We start from the raw sequence: 19,205 nt of genomic DNA, 5'->3' as shown, positions 1-19,205 counted from the left end.
TGGATCGGATATCGGAGAAAAATAAAAAATGTAATCCGATCCATTAAATATCACGAAAGCACCTCACAAAACTTGCAACACGCCGTAACTCACCTCAGAACGTTAGCACGTCGGAGCAGTATGCATCACGTGATAGAGCGGCTGTGGCATGCGGGACCTGTCGGTGGTCTGGATAGCATTTGGAGCTTCGCTAGCAACCCGGCATTTCATCTCCGACAAAGTTATCCCCGAGAGAAGTAAAGCAAGTGTGTAAGTCCATCTCTGAATGTTTGTAAAGCATTCCTGCGTTAAGCTTAACCCTATTAGTTAGGTTGCTTAATATTTACGCTAAGTGCTCTTTAAAATTCCAGAATAGGGAGGATGGTGTAGGTTTAAGTTTATTAGATTGATCAGTATTGCTGAACTATGAAATATTTTTTTTTGCATACAGGTATAACAGAATAGCTTTAGTGTTGTTGTTGTTTTAAACTTGAGTATGAACTTATACAAAATGCAGCAAGATATTTAAAAAAACAGTTTTGTTGATTAAAAAACACTATATCGGATTCATATCGGTATCGGTAGATATCCAAATTTATGATATCGGTATCGGACATAAAAAAGTGGTATCGTGCCATCTCTAGTTTGAACCAAGACTTACAAGTTTAAGTACAATAATGGCAACATTTAACAATTTGACTGCAACAGTGTATAGCTGTTAAATCAGAGATTAAGTTACTGAAATTTTGTTTGCTCAGTGTGTATGAGCATTACCTTTTTTCTTTGTTCTATAGTCTAAAACTAAATTAAAAAGTGATGATTTTAAAGATCTTATTTTAGGTCAGATTTTTAATAAGCTGCAGGAACCCTGTTCAGTGCGAGTAGAGAACAGCCAAGTCTCCTCTAATAAACCTCCATCTGTGCTAGTGAAAACAGTTCATCTGACTGTAAACATGTTTCCATTTGTCAATTCAGTCTTCACTCTGAAATACAGGAAGTGAAATCACGGCTCAAACAGTTTATTTTAATTTTTTATTTTACCGTTCCAGAATTTCAGAGCACAGCCTGAACAAGAAAACATCTGCAGAACATGTTTTAAAACACATGCAATAAAAACTTGATAACATGACAACAGTTTTGTTCATCCAACTGCTGGAACAAAGCTAACCATTCGCCACGAACACTGACGCAGAACAGTGTAGAAAGCTTAAAATTTAAGTAGCAGAACATTTTCATTCAAAGTTACCTGATTAGATCTTTACAGGAGATTCCATCTGAACTCTGTGGAGCCTGATCTCAAGGGTTTTGAGTCTGACCCTGAAACCAGAGGATCTTTCTGTCTTTGCAGATTCATTGTGATCCAGTGATGGGAGTGATTTCAGCCCTGAGTGATCACGCTGATGTTTGCACAGAGCAGATAATGAAGTGAATGTTTTGGCACATTGGTAACAGTGAAACAGTTTATTAGTAACGTGGGATCGTTTGTGTTTGGAGTATGAACTGAGATTCCTGAAGCTCTTGTCACACTGGTCACAGCTGTAGTTTCCTTCCATGTGTGTACGTTCATGATAGTTACAAGCAGATGAACATGAGAAGCTTCTGTCACAGTGTCTGCACTTGTATGGTTTCTCTCCTGTGTGGACACGTTTGTGTATTTTAAGGCTACTGGCACTAATGAAGGATGACCCACACTGATCACAGAGGTGATTTTTAACCCCACTGTGAATCAGTTCATGTTGTTTTAAGTCACTTGGTTTGGGGAAGCCTCTCCCACATTCTTTGCAGTAGTTCAGTTTTTCTCCAGTGTGTCTACGTTGATGTAGTATTAGGCTTCGCTGAAGAATGAAAGTTCTCCCACAAAGGTCACAGAGGAAGTCTTTCCCACCACCACAGTGATGACAGGGTTGAGAACTGGATCCACCTGTGTCGCTCTGCTTCTAAACAAAGACACAAAGACAGTGTAAGTCAGTACGAAGCCACATCCTTGATGGATTGTTGGAGCACTACGGGCTACTGTAGTCAGGAGCCTTGCAGAGTGATACGTACAGTGCTTTAACATAATATTGCCATATGTTGTGTGTATAAGGACCCCAAAATGGCACCTGTTAAGAGACATGCTTATGAAACTGATTTCAAAGTCAAGGCTGTCAGCCACGCATTAGAACATGGGAATAGAGCAGCTGCAAGAGAATTCAACATTAATGAATCAATGGTACGGAAGTGGAGGAAGCAAGAAGAATGAGTTGAGTAAAGCTTGACTTATCTGACCGTTTTGTTTTGCTTAATGCACCTTATGGTCCAGAGAATACGGGACACTTCAGTTTTATGATACAAAGTTTTGTGGATATTATACATGGTTATGCTGAGGATATGTCAGCCAATTTCCACTAGAAATGCCATTTGGTTAAAATGTTAGCAAGGAATTTGCATTTGCACTGTTAAATTTTTATATACAAAATAAATTCATGTCTTTTTTTTTCACTAATAATGTTGTGGAGTTGTAAAGTATTTTGTCTCACGTCAATTATATCATCAGTTATGTTGCTATTAGAGATGGACCGATCCGATATTACGTATCGGTCCAATACTGACCTAAATTACTGGATCGGATATCGGAGAAAAATAAAAAATGTAATCCGATCCATTAAATATCATGAAAGCACCTCACAAAACTTGCAACACGCCGTAACTCACCTCAGAACGTTAGCACTCGGAGCAGTATGCATCACGTGATAGAGCGGCTGTGGCATGCGGGACCTGTCGGTGGTCTGGATAGCATTTGGAGCTTCGCTAGCAACCCGGCATTTCATCTCCGACAAAGTTATCCCGAGAGAAGTAAAGCAAGTGTGTAAGTCCATCTCTGAATGTTTGTAAAGCATTCCCACGTTAAGCTTAACAAGCGACTGCCTCTTCTTGCTGCTACTTCAATCATGAAACTGCTTAATGATCAGCTGATTGGCTTTTCTGTCGCGAGTCCGTGTCTCTAGTTTGCTTTTGGCCCACTTTGCACCAGAAAGAGGAAACCAGCGGCTGAACAACAGCAGCACGTTTAAGCTTGATCAGCTGTTGTTTGAATGTATTTAATATTACTTTCTACACCAGGATCTTTTTCTACATAGCTGACGCTGGTAACTGTGCAGGGGCGGATCTAGCAAAGTTTAGCCAGGGGGGCCGATAGGGCATTAACAGGGAAAAGGGGGCACAAAGACATACTTTTCTTTCTTATTCTCATTTAAAATGTCTAGCTTTTAATAAATAATTATCTGACACCCAAAGTTTTAATTTGATGCAAAATGAATAGAAGTCCATTACTGTATAGAGTAACTATTAAGTCTAATATATATACTCTAGTAAGCTATAGTACTTTTTCCTTTGGGAAGGTACCATCTGTGCAGTCTGCAATTTTGTTGAAGAAAGATGTTGAATCTATTTAATATTTCTTGAAAAATAATTGATTTCTGTGTATTTTTTTTCACACTGCATCAAATTAAGGTTGATTACGTTGATTAAGCATCATGAGGTGGAGCGTGAGAGGTGGTTCCCTATTTTTTATTTATTTATTTTTGTTGTTGCTGGGAGTTGGAACCCTATTAGTTAGGTTGCTTAATATTTATGCTAAGTACTCTTTAAAATTCCAGAATAGGGAGGATGGTGTAGGTTTAAGTTTATTAGATTGATCAGTATTGCTGAACTATGAAATTTTTTTTTTTTGCATACAGGTATAACAGAATAGCTTTAGTGTAGTTGTTGTTTTAAACTTGAGTATGAACTTATACAAAATGCAGCAAGATATTTAAAAAACAGTTTTGTTGATTAAAAAACACTATATCGGATTCATATCGGTATCGGCAGATATCCAAATTTATGATATCGGTATCGGACATAAAAAAGTGGTATCGTGCCATCTCTAGTTGCTATTGCAAATTTTCAAATATATATATATATATATATATCGTGAAAAATATTTTTGGGCCATATTGTCCCGCCCTAATGCCACGATAAGGCACGAAACTACCTGAACATTAAATAACGCCATCATATCAATTTTCAGCACTTTTAGTTTTTCATGATCGTGTAAACAAAAATCATAACTGAAATGAAAATCTGAATAATCACTCAGAGCTGCTTTTCCATGCAGTAGAATTGCTAACATGCTAACACAGTTTAATGAGCAGAGTTGTTCCAAACAGTCAGGCTAAAATGACAAGACAACAATATAAATACATACCTCACAGTAACTGCACTTGGAGAGTCTCTTTCTGGTGTGGATCTGTTGGTGTCGTCTCAGGTAATGTATAGTTTTAAAAGTCTTCGCACACAGGTCACATTTATGAGGTCTCTCCTCAGTGTGGGTAAACATGTGGCCATGTAATTGTGTGTCTGTTATAAACTGTTTGCCACACTGATCACACCAGTACACATCATGTCTGGTGTGAATGCGTAGGTGTATGGTTCGGCTGAACGGCCGGCTGAAGGTTTTTCCACAAATCTCACAGCTGTATACCTTAATTCCAGAGTGACTAACTAGATGCCGCTGTAAGCTGCTCTTGCGAGAAAAAGCTCTGCCACACTGATCACAGCTGTACGCTTTAACTCCACTGTGGATGAGTTGGTGATTTTTCAGGGAACGCTTCCAGGAAAAAGACTTTCCACACAACTCACAGCTGAACGGTTTCTCTCCAGTGTGGATGACCTGATGACGTTTTAGTGTAGACTTCTCAGTAAAATCCTTCCCACACTCGTCACAGGTGTATGTTTTCTCTCCCTTTCTTCTGTGAGGTTTGTCGGCCTCCTGAGAGCGCTGACTTCTCGCTCCATGTTGGTCCTGCAGTGACAGAGATACAAACAGAGGCAGTGAGTGAAATGCAGTCGTGGAACAAACTCAACCTTCAAACTCCCTCCATTAACACTAGTTTTAAACCTGTGGCACCAAACACCTTAAAGGCATCTTATCCCCACCTGCTGGTAGTTCTAACACATTACATCCAACCTGGTGTTAAAAATAATTAAGACCAGGTTGGATGACTGTTCAAACAGTAAAATCATCCCCATCCCTCCTACTTATACACAAATATTAATGCTAACATGCTAAAACACTCATAATAGTAAAAAATGTTTACAGGTCTATGCTTTTTTTTAATATTTCCCGTTCCTGATATTAGTTTGTTCAATGACAACAGATCCATTGTAATAGTTAACAGGTTCTTAGTCATTCAGGTCATCGTACTCTAAGGAGCTTGGAAGGCAAGCATGTTCAAGCTTGCTTGAAGACGTTTCATCTCTCATCCCAGAATCTTCTTCAGTGCTAGGGTCAAATGGTGGAGAGTCCCAGATTTTAAACTTAATGGGAGTTTCCCCCAAAAAGGGTCATGGACCCCTATTGATCCTCTACCTGATCACACCAGCCATGGTGTAAAAACAGGTGTGGGTCACAGTCAGCCAAGGTTTCAGGTGAATCTATTATGAAACTTAACTCCACCCTATCATGTGATTTCCTGAGGGTTTTTTCCCCCTGTCCAGTTTGGCACCGTAACAATAAGATTTATTGTCTGAAGGCCAAAGAAAATGTTTGGAAGGGGCTCGACTGAGCCACAGGTGCCAGGCACCACCAAGCAGCCACCAGGAGTGAGCCAGTACACAGCTGAGCGCCTAAACCGCCACACCTGGGGGGGGTCTGAGATGTTCCCAGAGAGGTGGAGTTAAGACCAGACTTGAAATATAAGCATAGACAAACAGGCACAATCATGCATCCCCACCTTCATGCACACCCATAAAAATACTCAGCACTCGCCCAACGTGGAGACAAACACAAATATACACTGTGCACACACTAACACTCCCCCACTCTGTATCCCCAGGTCCAGGTGCCATCACCCACGGAGGGGCAATCTGCTCCCAGACCCAGGAGATGCTGCCCTGTGCTCTGGGGTGGAGACAAGCAGACCGTCCCCAGTCCTGCAGCAGCAGAGAGGCCCAGCATCCCAGACCCCGACTAGATGGGCGACTCCTCCTGGCCCCTCATGGTGAACAGAGAACAGGAGTGTGAAGACCCCATACCTCTCGCCACCCACTCATATGTAGTGTTTCTGTGTGCTGTTCATTAAAATCATGGGAGGGGCTGTGATTCTTTTCCCCACGCTGAGCCACTACAGCTGATTTTAGGGTTCCCACCTGCTCAATCCCACTTTAACCTCTTCCCTGCTCATGTTCCTGTTTAGAGGCAAAGTCACCCTCTACAGTGTAGGCAACAGAAAATACACATATGTTTTATTTTCCTTCATTTTCTACTTAACTGATTCAAACAGAGAACCTTTATTAGAAATAAATAGTTCTTATTTCATCTACTAATCTTATTTTATTATTACATTAATGTAGCACATGGTTCAGTTAGCTTTGGAGAAAAACAGGTGGTAAAAATGTTCTTCAAGGAGCTACTTTTACTTTCTTACTCTGATTACATTTCAGAGCCTGTACTTTTTCACTTTATCTTGAGTAAAGAAGTTAAATCAGTACTTCAACTTTTACTAATAAACTTATATGTGTTCTTTAGGCGAGAAGACATCACATATTTACAAAAGTGCTCAGATGTTTTCGAACACGTCTGTTACCCACCAGCTCGATAGCAGACGAGGATCATTTGAGCCCGGCAAGAACAGCGGACTCCCACAAACCATTTTCAGACCCCCGCAGGTTAAACATAATATATAAGTGTCTAGATTTATTTCATTGTTTTATTGTTCCTGAGTAAATCAGTTTGGCTGAGATTAAAGTTAAGCCTCATAACATATTATAGCACAGTTACATAATAGGGGACCTATTATTATGTATTATGTAATAGGGGACCTATTATGTAACTGCTATAATGGTAAAAACTCAGTAAAAATCGCATCAAGTACACTGGTGTTCCAATTGTACAAATCATACTTGAGATTTGAGAAAGGGCCATAGATTCCTCACCTTCTGTGTTGAGCTCATTGTTTCCTCTGTAGTGACTCAGCTGAGTCCAGATGGCTGAAAATGTTCCTCTGCTGCTCCGTCAGACTCTTCTCCTCCTGCTGATCAGCTGGGACACAAAACAGATCTTTGTTAGGCTCCACACTGCACTGAAGAGTCAAAGTGTCTCATATGTTCATCTGACAACACAAAGTACAAATTTCACTCTGATTGCTTGTAGAAATCTTGTGAGACGTGTTGTGCTGCAAAGTGAGGAAACTCTCTCACTCACTTATACTTCAGGAGGAACTTTGTGACATTGGCTCTAATATTCTAAGCAGCCCTTTACTATGACAGGGCCAGAAAGTCCTATTCTTCTACCAAATCACCAGGAGCTGCACATTAACCACCACAATATATTTTATTCTCTGTGCTTTCAAATATGAACACTGTTTACTTTCATCTGTTTCATTAGTTTTTGTTAACATCTTCCTGTGCATCACTTTACAGCAGCCAGACTCATTAAAATGAGACTTTGTAGGAGTTCACTTCCTCTCATGTGTTCATCCACAGCAGCTGGACAATAAAGTTTATTGTGACCCTGATACTGCAGCAGATCGCTCTCATCCATTTCCTGTTATCACTTCAAATAGAAATGAGGCTGTAGAGGTTTGGTGCAGGCAGAAAAACAGCTGCAGGGACAATGAAAAGACTTTTCTGCTCCAACTTCTCCCAGCATGCTGAGCTAATGATTAGCTGGTGTTTTTCTCCAAACACTCTCTCACTCTTCTCTCAACGTGTTCACAATAAACTGTGAACAGACACCGAGGAGAGCAGCAGAAGACCTCATTCAGGAGCTAAACTCAACATGAACTGAACTCACAGTAAAGTTAGCTCGGTGCTTACCTTTAGATGAGCCCACAAACCGAGAGAAACTCCGCGATGAAGCTGCAACTCTTTCCAAACACAGGAAACAGATCAGGGAGCAGAGACCCACGTGGTTCACGCTGATCTCAGCTACGATCCAGGAGACAAGGGTGGGCAGATCGATGCAGATATCGATCCAAACGTTGGTTTAGTTTGTTTTATCATCCAAAATCAGGATTTTACTCGCTTAGGATGAAACGGTAACTCCGTCTGCGTAAACTGTGTCCAGCATGTGATCCCGGAACAGACTTCTTCTTCTTTTTATTGGTTATTGGCGGTTGTCAAACACCAAAATGGTGCCTTACCGCCACCAACTGGTGTGGAGTGAAACGTCGATACCAGAATCCTCCCTCAATGTATACTCTGTTTTAAAAACTGGAATAAGGCCTGACAACTTTCACTTCTTGAACCCTTTTGCAGTAAACTTACGTTTTGAACAGCGGGCGCGTCAACATTATCCCCCTATTCAGCTTCTCGGCGACTCAAAGGTTTGACAGTCACCAATAGTGGTGATCAAACCAGTATGTCCAAATCTTATTCCAGATATGACCACCTCCTCTCTCCTACTCCTTCCTGTGCTTCTCATTTCTCCTACCCTCCTTAAATTTTTATACAACCATCGTCCCCTCCTTTCTTCCTCCCACTGTTTTTGTCATGTTTCCTTTATTTCTTGCCTTATTATACTCATTATCTCTGTCTGACAGAAGTTAATAGCCAGTTCAGTTAACCCATGTTTTGTGGCTTTTTTCACAACTCTGTCGTTTCATTTCCTCTGACTCCATAGTGAGCTGGAATCCATAAAAAGCCAACTATAAGTCCCATCATGTGTATTTCGTTAAATGTTTGCTGAACCTCTGTTAGTACATCTGCTCTACTTTCTGAGTGGCTACACTGTAAACTGGCCAATGAAGAGCTTCAGTCTGAACAAATGCCTGATTGTAACGGTCACATGTCTTCTACCCACTGAACAGCTGACAGTACTGGAAGCATTTCTCCAGTGTGTACTGACGGTCCACCATTGATCCTTTTCAGGGACCACAAATGCTACCCCGGTTTGACTGGCTGTATTCTTTGATGCCAGCCCCCAGGCCTCTGGTAGAGGATCTGAGCTTGAATGATGACCGTGGCTCAGGGGGTTGGGAAGCGTATCTGTAACCGGAAGGTCGCCGGTTCGATCCCTGGGCTCTCTGTCCTGGTCGTTGTGTCCTTGGGCAAGGCACTCTACCCTACTGGTGTTGGCCAGAGGGGCCGATGGCGCAATATGGCAACCTCGCTTCTGCCAGTCTGCCCCAGGGCAGCTGTGGCTACAACCGTAGCTTGCCTCCACCAGTGTGTGAATGTGAGAGTGAATGAATAGTGGCATTGTAAAGCGCTTTGGGTGCCTTGAAAAGCGCTATATAAATCCAATCCATTATTATTAAAAACCACCTGTACGGGCGAGAGGGGAATTTATCATCTTTCTGTCTGGTTGGGTTTTTTTTTTAGCATCTATTTTTTTATTATTTGGTAAGAGTGAATTCTGGTCCACACTAGTTAGTGGTGGCAATGCCCCACCTCCTTATTTGCAAACCACCAAAAAAAGTGAGCATGCACCAGGAGAGGAAGACTGTGTCCAAATTCAGGGGATTGATACTTCAAATGCCGTATTTGTAGGCAGCGTGTTGGGCGACCCAGGCAGTGGCGAAGTTTTACCATGAGGCGGGGATGCAGTCTTAGCAGCAAGCCGCAAGTTTGACTGAGAGGTGTTTGCGCTCTTATTAACCTTACGCGACATTCTAAACGCAAAAAGCAAAAACATTCTTGTCTCGGAACTATACAAAACAGTTGATATATATTAAAAAAAAAAACACGTCAAAAATGTGCTTGGAAATACTCGTTAATAACTAGACTCTGTAGGAACTACTAGGGGAGGTAGGATCTAGATTCTGTGTTTTTAACAGAGGGGTTACCTCAGCATGTTTAAAATAGGACGGAACACAGCCTTGCCTCAGTGAATTGTTGATGATGGATAGTAGTGTGGGACCATTGCTGGTGAGAGTCCCAGACAGGACAGAGGGAGGTAATATATCTAAGGAGCATGATGAGGATTTCATTTTACCTATTACTGCAATTAAGTCATTGAGTGTGATTGGAGAAAAAGAAGTAAATGACCCGGGACAACAAGGGGCATCTTCATAAGGGGAGGCACTTGAGGAGATTTTGGATCTCAAGTCCATCACCTTATTTACAAAGTAATTGAGGAAAGTGCTACAGTCTTCGTCAGAAAGAAACACAGCATGCTGAGTTGGAGGAGAAACAATACAATTGATAGTATCAAATAGAATTCTTGGGTTATTTTTAATGACGATTTATGAGATTATTGAAGTAAGTGGATCTGGCCTCTTTAACTGACTCATTATATAAGTGAAGAAGTTCTTTGAAGTGTTCCCGATGGACAACCAGCCCAGTGGACTTCCAGAGACGCTCTGCTTTTCGACAGGAGCATCGAAGACCACGGGTTTGATTATTTAACCATGGTGTGCAGGAACTAACAGTGCAATGACTAGTTTTCAAAGGAGCAATCTGATTAAGAATGGCAAGACAGTGTTCATTAAAAGAATTAATAAGAATGTCAACCTCGTCAGAAGAAGGTTTAAAATTAAAAAAGGTCTCTACATTTCTGGTTTATGACTTCCAATCGCTACTAAATATCAGAGCCACTGTTGTAGAGCAATCCCGACTGGCCCAAGGACGTGAAGATTTTCATATCCCACCTGTGTTCGAGACTGTACCACTGTTCCTCCGGTGCGATCCACAATGCCATCCCACCAGGAAGAAATGCCAAAGAAGGCGAGAGAAACGGGGCAGTGTATTGGTAAAATTCAAAAATTTCATGGCTGCTTCACCAACGGCTAATCCTTACGCTCTTCTGAACAAATTTGCCCATGAAGTTGTTCATCTCCGGGCGATCCCTGGAATTGGTGCACCTATTGGAATTGGCCAGCAACCCTGTGTTAGCTAGATTGGCTCTGGTTAATGCGAGGTGCTAAAAAATATAAAACCTTTATTTTGAATGACTTCTTCACCACTCGTCGCTTTAATTTTCTTCTTATGACAGCAACTTGGCTAAACTTGGGTGAGTTAAGCTCGCTATAGACCATCTCTCCCTTCTGTAATCATTGGAAACATAAGATCTTCACGCAATAAGATAGATGAGTTCACGTCGCTAACCTGGTCACAGAGGGGATACCAGCAATGTAGTATCATGATTCTAATGGATTCTTGGCTAACACCGCTAACTCCAGACACGAGCGTGACGTTACCGAGATTCCAGCTACTGCGAGTGGACAGGACAAGAGACAACGGTAAGAGGAAAGGACGGGGGCTGGCAGTGTTTGTGAATGACAGATGGTGTAAACCCGGGCACATCACTGTAAAAGAACCACTCTGCAGCAGAGACATTGAGCCTTTAGCCGTTTAATATCAGGAGACTTTAATCATGTCTCTCTGAACTCCACACTGCCCACCTTCACACAGTATGTGACATGCTCAACCAGAGACAATAAAACACTGGACTTACTGTACGTCAGTGCAGAAGAGGCATACAGTTCATCACTTCTCCCTTCCCTGGGTAGATCTGATCACAACCTGGTGCACCTTGTCCCTGTGTATAAGCCCTTAGTGCACAGGGAGCCACCAGCCACCCGCACAGTGCAGAGATGGTCAGAGGAAAGCGAGGAGGCTCTTAATGACTGTTTTGAGTCTACTGTGTGGGAGGTGGTCTGTGAAACCACGGAGAGGACATCGACAGCCTGGGGACATGCATTACAACAAAACAATGTTGGCAAAGTCTGGAGAGGCCTCAGAACCATCTCAGGGCACAAACGTCAGAACTCTCTGCCTGGCAGGGATGTGAGGTGGGCAAATGAACTGCATCATTTCTTCAACAGGTTTGATTCATCCATGAGGCAGTCTCCCAACATCGGCTGCAGACTCACCCACACCCACTGCTGCTGTTCCACCTCTGACACCTCAGATACTTAACACCTCCTCTACTCACCCTGGTCACTCCTCCCCACCCCCAACAACAGCATCCAATACACACTTAACACAAGGCTCCAGCCTGCCTCTCTCAACCACCCAGCTTAGGAGGGAAGTGAGGAGGATTAAAGCCAGGAAAGCTGCAGGTCTAGATGGCATCAGCTCAAGGGTTGTCATGTCCTGCGCAGACCAACTGTGTGGGGTGATGGAGCACCTCCTCAACCAGAGCCTGAGGCAGCTCTGGAAAACCTCCTGTGTTGTACCAGTGCCAAAGACCTCAACAGCTATGGGCCGGTGGCTCTGACATCCCACTTGATGAAGACCCTGGAGCGGCTGGTCCTGGCTCAGCTTCGGCGCCTGGTGAGCTCATCACTGGACCCACTTCAGTTTGCCTAGCAGCAAAAACTGGTTTGCAAAAAGGCTGCAACTTCAGTGGTGTGGCTTTGTTCCGTCAGATACACAACAAAGCACTATTTTTGGTAGCACATGCTAGCAGGCCGTCGTTATTACCGTGTTTTTTTGGAAAATACGGCACACTTAAAATCAATCCTTTGATTTTTCTGAAAATCAACAGTGCCACTTATAATCCTGTGTGTCTTATGTATGAATTCTGGTTGTGTTTACTGACCTGGAAACGATTTTATGTAGTACACGGCGCTCGAAAAGGTTTTAGTATGACTTTTCTAAGCTACGAATCCGCACCGCTTGATGGATTGTTGGAGCATTACGGCTATCGTAGGCAGGAGCCTCGCGGGGTGATAAAAACTGTGCTTCAACATAATATTACCGTATTGTGTGTGTATAACCTCCTTTTAAGTTTTGTGGATATTCTACATGGTTATGCTGAAGATATGTTGGCCATTTTCCACTGGAAATGCCTTTTGGTTAAACTGTCAGCAAGGAATTAGCATTTGCACTGTTAATTTTTATATAACTGTAATGCACATAAAAACAGCTGCTTGTTTATGTGAAAATACATTGATGGGGTTTTTTGCACTAATAAAGTTGTAAAGTATTTTGTCTCGTGTCAATGATATCGTCAGTCACCTGGATTTTAGACTACCTCACTGACCGACCACAGTATGTGAGAACTCAGGGCTGTGTGTCGGAGAGGGTCGTCTGCAGTACGGGGGCCCCACAGGGAACCGTTCTGGCTCTGTTCCTCTTCACCATCTACACTGCAGACTTCTCCCACAACTCCACCCAGTGCTTCCTGCAGAAGTTCTCTGACGACTCTGCAATAGTCGGCCTCATCACTGATGGGGACGACAAGGAGTACAGTACAAAAGTGCATCACCCCATCACTAGGAGTCCCAGGCTTCTACCTTTCTACCTTTAAAACCCGCCTTCCAGCCAAATGGCTGGTAGGCTTTTAGCTAAGCTTTAGCTTCAGCCAAGTGGAAGCTAAATTGGCTAGTCATTCATATGTAAATTAGGTTGTTACCTGGGAATTCTGGAGGGAGGGGAGTGGGGGTGTGTGATTGAGGGGGTGGGGGAGCTGCTAAAAGCTGTGAACTTCCTTTTGTGTTCGCTTTGATGCATTCTCAATCATCCAGGGAAATAAATCTCCAAAAGTCACCAACTTGGAGTGTTTCAGTTTGCCATCTTAGGGAGAAATCAACACACATGGGTGTATTTCCTTTGTTGCTGCGATTTATTGATAAAAACAGTACCAAAAACCAACCATTTGTACACATATTTACAAATAATAATAAAAAGTGAGTGAGTACATTTCAACATTTTCAACATTATACCAGTGGTCTGATTGATGCCACAATGGATTGCCCTGAAGAATTCTGTGGTGTACGGACCTCCTCTCCAAGGAAAGAAAATGCAGAGAAGACTCACCACTCAGCAGGCCTTGGAAATGATCCTGAGGGAAGTCGACCCTTGTGACTCGGATGGAGAAGACCTAGAAGTTCAGCCGGATTCGGACTCAGAGCTGTCTGATCAGTCTTCCGGTTAGTTTCATTTCATGTTATTTCCTAATACATTTCAAACAAGTAAGTGGATGTAGTTAGTAAGTAAGATATTTCAGACATTATTCTGATACAGAGGAGGAGGAGATCATGCAACACCTACGCTTTGATGACAAGTCCACCCGCAGTGATCGAGCAAAGACTGATAAGTTCGCTGCAATTTCCAGTGTGTGGGGATCATTTGTCACCAACAGCATCACGTGCTGCAACCCTGGTCTACATATCACTGTTGATGAACAGCTTTTCCCATCAAAGACCTGGTGCTGTTTCCTGCAGTATATTGCAAGTAAACCTGACAAGTTTGGGATCAAGTTTTGGGTGGCTTGCGACCTAAAATCCAAGTACATTTGCAATGTCTTCCCATATCTTGGCAAGGACCCCAATCGTCCCACTGGGGAGAGACTTTCTGAAAATGTAGTAATGAGGCTGATGGAACTATTCCTAGACAAGGGCAGAAATGTTACCACGCACAATTTCTTCACATCGCTTTCACTTGCGCAAAAACTTCTTAGACGGAAAACCACCATCCTCGGCACAGTCAACAAGATTCGCAGGGAAATTCCTCAATCCACTAGACAGACAGATCGCAATGAATTCCCCACTCAGGTATGTTGCAGGTCTTTTGTGGTTCTATGTTTATGTGTTTCATTGTGTGTAAAAGGGCTATGGAAATAACAATTTATCTTATTTCTTAGGTGTTTTCAACCTCTGCTGCCACGCTGACGGCGTATGCGGCCAAACGGAAGAAGACAGTCTATATTCTTAGCAGCATGCACAGCGTGGTTCAGACTGATAACACTACCAAAAGGAAGCCAAACACTGTCACCCTTTACAACAAAACAAAGTGTGGCGTGGATGTGATGGACCAGATGGTTCGGGAGTACACTGTCCGCAGAGGAACACGGCGCTGGCCAGTTGCCGTGTTTTATAACATGATTGACATGGCAGCACTGAATGCACATGTGCTGTATCAAGCATGCACCGGGACGAAGGAAAGACGGGTGGACTTCCTGGTGGAGCTTGCAAGAGAGTTGGCTCACTCTCATGTAGCTGAGAAGAAGGCAAGAAAAGAACAGTTGCTTTGGACACAACCCTCCACACCTAGCCCTGGAAAAACTATCTCTATCTCTACTTTTAAGATTAGGCTTAAAACTTTCCTTTTTGCTAAAGCATATAGTTAGGGCTGGACCTGGTGACCCTGAATCCTCCCTTAGTTATGCTGCAATAGATGTAGGCTGCCGGGGGATTCCCATGATGCATTGAGTGTTTCCTTTCCAGTCACCTTTCTCACTCACTATGTATTAACAGACCTCTCTGCATTGAATCATATCTGTTATTAACCTCTGTCTCTCTTCCACAGCATGTCTTTATCCTGTCTTCCTTCTCTCACCCCAACCGGTCGCAGCAGATGGCCCCGCCCCTCCCTGAGCCTGGTTCTGCCGGAGGTTTCTTCCTGTTAAAAGGGAGTTTTTCCTTCCCACTGTCGCCAAAGTGCTTGCTCATAGGGGGTCATATGATTTTTGGGTTTTTCTCTGTATCTATGAAGCGCCTTGAGGCGACTTTTGTTGTGATTTGGCGCTATATAAATAAAATTGAATTGAATTGAAAAAGAGCCATGTGTCAGGTCAAACACAAATGCAAGAATAGTCATGCCACTGTGCGATGTGTTCACTGCTACAGATACACATGTGGTAAATGCAGACTACAGATACCATGGCAGTGCCAGAATTGTGAGTGATTGCTGAAAATGTTGAAATGTACTCACTCACTTTTTATTATTATTTGTAAATATGTGTACAAATGGTTGGTTTTTTGTACTGTTTTTATCAATAAATCTCAGCAACAAAGGAAATACACCCATGTGTGTTGATTTCTCCCTAAGATGGCAAACTGAAACACTCCAAGTTGGTGACTTTTGGAGATTTATTTCCCTGGATGATTGAGAATGCATCAAAGTGAACACAAAAGGAAGTTCACAGCTTTTAGCAGCTCCCCCACCCCCTCATTCACACACCCCCACTCCCCTCCCTCCAGAATTCCCAGGTAACAACCTAATTTACATATGAATGACTAGCCAATTTAGCTTCCACTTGGCTGAAGCTAAAGCCTAGCTAAAAGCCATTTGGCTGGTAGGAGGGTTTTAAAGGTAGAAAAGCCAACTGGCTGCTCTTCGGGGCCCTAGTGAAGGGCCCACTCCTGAAGACCTTCTATGACTCTATGGTCGCCTCAGCCATCTTTTACAGTGTGATCTGCTGGGGCGGCAGCATCTCTGCTGGGGACAGGAAGAGACTGAACAGGTTGATCAGAAGGGCCAGCTCTGTTCTAGGATGCCCTCTGGACCCAGTGGAGGTGGTGAGTGACAGGAGAATGGTGGCTAAGCTGTCATCCCTGTTGGACAACATCTCCCACCCAATGCAGGAGACTCTGACGGCACTGAGGAGCTCCTTCAGTGGCTGCGGCACCTACGATGTGGGACGGAGAGATTTCGCAGGTCTTTCCTCCCCACTGCTGTCAGACTCCACAACAAAGACTTCAACTGACTAAGCACACACATCCACACATGTGCAATACTCTTTCTGGCATCGTTGTATTATACTCAATTGTAAATAGTATTTGTATTCTATTTTATTCAATTGCATGTATTATTTCATTCTATTCTATTGTGTACAGTATCTCATGGATATATTATTCCAGTGTTTTTTCTTAAAATTTTCTATGCAACTTTGCACTGTCTACTGCTGTAACAAAACAAATTTCCTTTTTTTTTTTTTTTTTTTTTTTTAATAAATAGGACAGGGGGAATGAATGAGAGAGAGGGGGAGAGAAAGAAAGAAAACCAAAGGGGAGAAGAGACGGTGAGAAGGGGGGAAGAGAGACAAAAAAAAAACAAAAACTCCTGGGTCACCTGTATGGAGAAAAAAAACAAACAAACAAACAAACAAAAACAAACAGAGGAGACAGCAAACAACAAAGAGCAACATAATAATAGAGAAAACAAAGCACCATCACAATAAACTAGCTAGTCATAGATATCAGTATTTACTAAGTAATAAACGATATTGTGCAGCACGCAAGATAGACAGCGCACAGTGTGCTTTGAGGCAGCAGCCAAGAAAGCTTTAGTCCGCGTCTGTGAATACCCATGTGTGCATACCTGTGTGGATCAGCATGCTTGCATTCCAAAGGTTTCTCCATGTAATGATCTGCTAGGGAGTGTGGGGGGGCCACAGCCCCGTCCTCCAGGGTGTGAAGCGGGTATGGAGGAGATCAAAACTCCAGACATCCAGAGGCCCCCAGAACACAAGAGACCATGGAAGACCAACAGAGGGGCAGCCGCGCCACTGTCCCAGTAAGAGCTGAGGAGAGTCCCAGATGAGGGCTCGCCCAGCAGCCGCGGAGCAGAAGTCAGGGGGAGTTGCAGTGACGCGCCCGTGAGCTCCGCCGGCCCCCAGCTGCGCCTGAGTGACCGAGCCCTAGGCCGAGAGGCCGGGGGCACCCCACCTCCAAAGGGGCCCGAGCGAGCCCCAGGCCCCAGGCCCCGACAAGCGGCCGCCAAGGAGTGAGCCAGTGTGTACCCGGACGCCCACCCCCAGACACAAAGAACCACCAACACACCGACACCTGAGGGAGTCCGCCACCGGCAGGGGAAGTGGTGGTGGGTGGAGATAGGCCTCCAAACCTTGGAGGGCCTGAGGTGTCCCCAGAGAGGTGGCGTCTGATACCCAACCTGACATATAGACACAGACATACAGGCACACACAGACACAAACATCCATTCCCACCCTCATGCTCTCATATGCACTTACTCCACACTCAACCAACGTGGAGACAGACATAAAGAGACGCTGTACACACAATCACACTCCCCAAGCGTACTCTACAAACCGGGTCTAGGTACCCTTGCCCCTGGAGGGGGGAATTGCACCCAGACCCAGGTGGTGTTACCCTTTTCCCTGCGGTGGGGAGAGGCAGACCACCCCGACTCCGCAGCAGCAGGGAGGCCCCACACCCCAGACCGCAGTCGGACGGCCAACTCCTCCTACTAGCCCTCCCGCTCCAGCAGGCCGCAGAGAATGGGGGTGGGAGAAGACTCCAAACCTCCCTCCACCCGCTCATTGTAGTGTTGATGCATATGTGTTCTAAGGTGCAATTAAAACCCAGGAGGGCATGGAGCTACCTGCCAAGGAGCAGCAGGTAAGCGCATAGTCCCTCCTGATAGCCCTCAATGACTAAGTGTATTTAAAATTGAGAGGTGGGCAACGACGTCAGGGGTGAGGTATACACCCTGATGGTGATTTGGACTCCGTGATTGTGCCCACCCCCAAGATCCTATATGTATGTGTAATGAGAGTGTGAATAATGTGAATGTCTAAGTTGTGGGATAAAATTGAGGCAGAGGCAGCCAGAAGGGGACAGGGGGGGGGGGGGGTTAGCCTCCTCTGCACCCTGGTGACATACCCCCACTCCAAGGCCCTGCATGTGTGGGTGGTTGTGGAGGAGCGGGAAGAGGGAGGCAGCTGGAGATGGGGAGGGAAGGAAGGGAGGGGCAGGTAACCCCTCCCTGGGGCCAGCTCCCCCGCTGACCCCAGTAGGCACTCCCACCCTCCGCGACCCGCCAGGGAAGGGGGGCCCAGGCCCATCAGACCGGGGCCCAGTGCAGTAGCGCCCCCCGGCTCCACAGAGCCCTGGACAGTCCACCCAACCCCACCACAGAGAAAACTGCACCCACCCCACCAACCACACATCTTCCAGACTACATAAGACGGTAAACGCCCAGGCTGAGATCTTCCTCCACCTCTCCTGTATCTCCCCCTCCTGCAGAGAGTTCCTGAGAGAAGAAAGCTCCTGCAAGATGTGACCATCCCCCCCACCAGTTGAAGAGCCCCCCAGGCGGCTCGATGCACCGGCGGCACCCTGCTCCAGGGGCGGGCCCCCATGCACCCACCCGCCCACAACCCCGGCAACACACCAACCAGGACCCGAGCCCCCGAGGCCCGGCCCGGGCCCCAGCCCAGAGACGGAGCGCCCCCAGAACCTCACGCCCATCCCGGACCCACCCAGGGGCAGCCAGGTTGCCAGGTCAGTAACCCGCGTCCGTCAGCACAGACCCTCCCCTAGCCCCGCTGCACGCAGCCGCGAGGAAACAGTCACCTGAGAGCCAACAGAGCCCTCAACCGGACGTGACCGCTACCCCGGGTTGAGCCCCCCAAGGAAGATGCCTCCGGGGAACCCCCCGACGCCCTAAGCCTGTCCCTACCCTACAAAACAAATTTCCTACGCTCGGGACTAATAAAGGTTAGAGATGGCACGATACCACTTTTTTATGTCCAATACCGATACCGATATCATAAATTTGGATATCTGCCG

At 44.8% G+C, this 19,205-nt stretch overlaps 1 protein-coding gene across 1 annotated transcript; it reads right to left on the bottom strand.

Moving 5' to 3' along the window:
* Window positions 1-1,010: 1,010 nt before the first annotated feature.
* LOC146702207 (uncharacterized) lies at window positions 1,011-8,102 on the bottom strand. The gene is made up of 4 exons (XM_085468986.1): window positions 7,819-8,102; window positions 6,937-7,042; window positions 4,208-4,804; window positions 1,011-1,916 (listed from the first exon to the last, which is right to left on the bottom strand). Exons 2-4 carry the CDS (start codon window positions 6,952-6,954, stop codon window positions 1,230-1,232), a joined length of 1,302 nt encoding a protein of 433 aa, XP_085325112.1. The 5' UTR covers window positions 6,955-7,042; window positions 7,819-8,102; the 3' UTR covers window positions 1,011-1,229.
* Window positions 8,103-19,205: the final 11,103 nt, after the last annotated feature.

Source organism: Copadichromis virginalis, linkage group LG9 (genome assembly GCF_057382275.1).
Source record: "Copadichromis virginalis isolate Kocher_CV1m ecotype Utaka linkage group LG9, C_Virginalis_male_GT1.1, whole genome shotgun sequence".
Taxonomy (NCBI): domain Eukaryota; kingdom Metazoa; phylum Chordata; class Actinopteri; order Cichliformes; family Cichlidae; genus Copadichromis; species Copadichromis virginalis.
The sequence above is the reverse complement of the archived record's forward strand: the minus strand, read 5'-3'. Positions and strand labels throughout refer to the sequence as shown.

What these genes read in the sequence shown, in the direction of transcription:
- LOC146702207 (XM_085468986.1), bottom strand. An exon ending in CCAAGTGCAGTTACTGTGAG is followed by an intron (nt 1,917 to 4,207) that starts GTATGTATTTAT and finishes GTCTTTGTTTAG; the next exon opens with AAGCAGAGCGACACAGGTGG.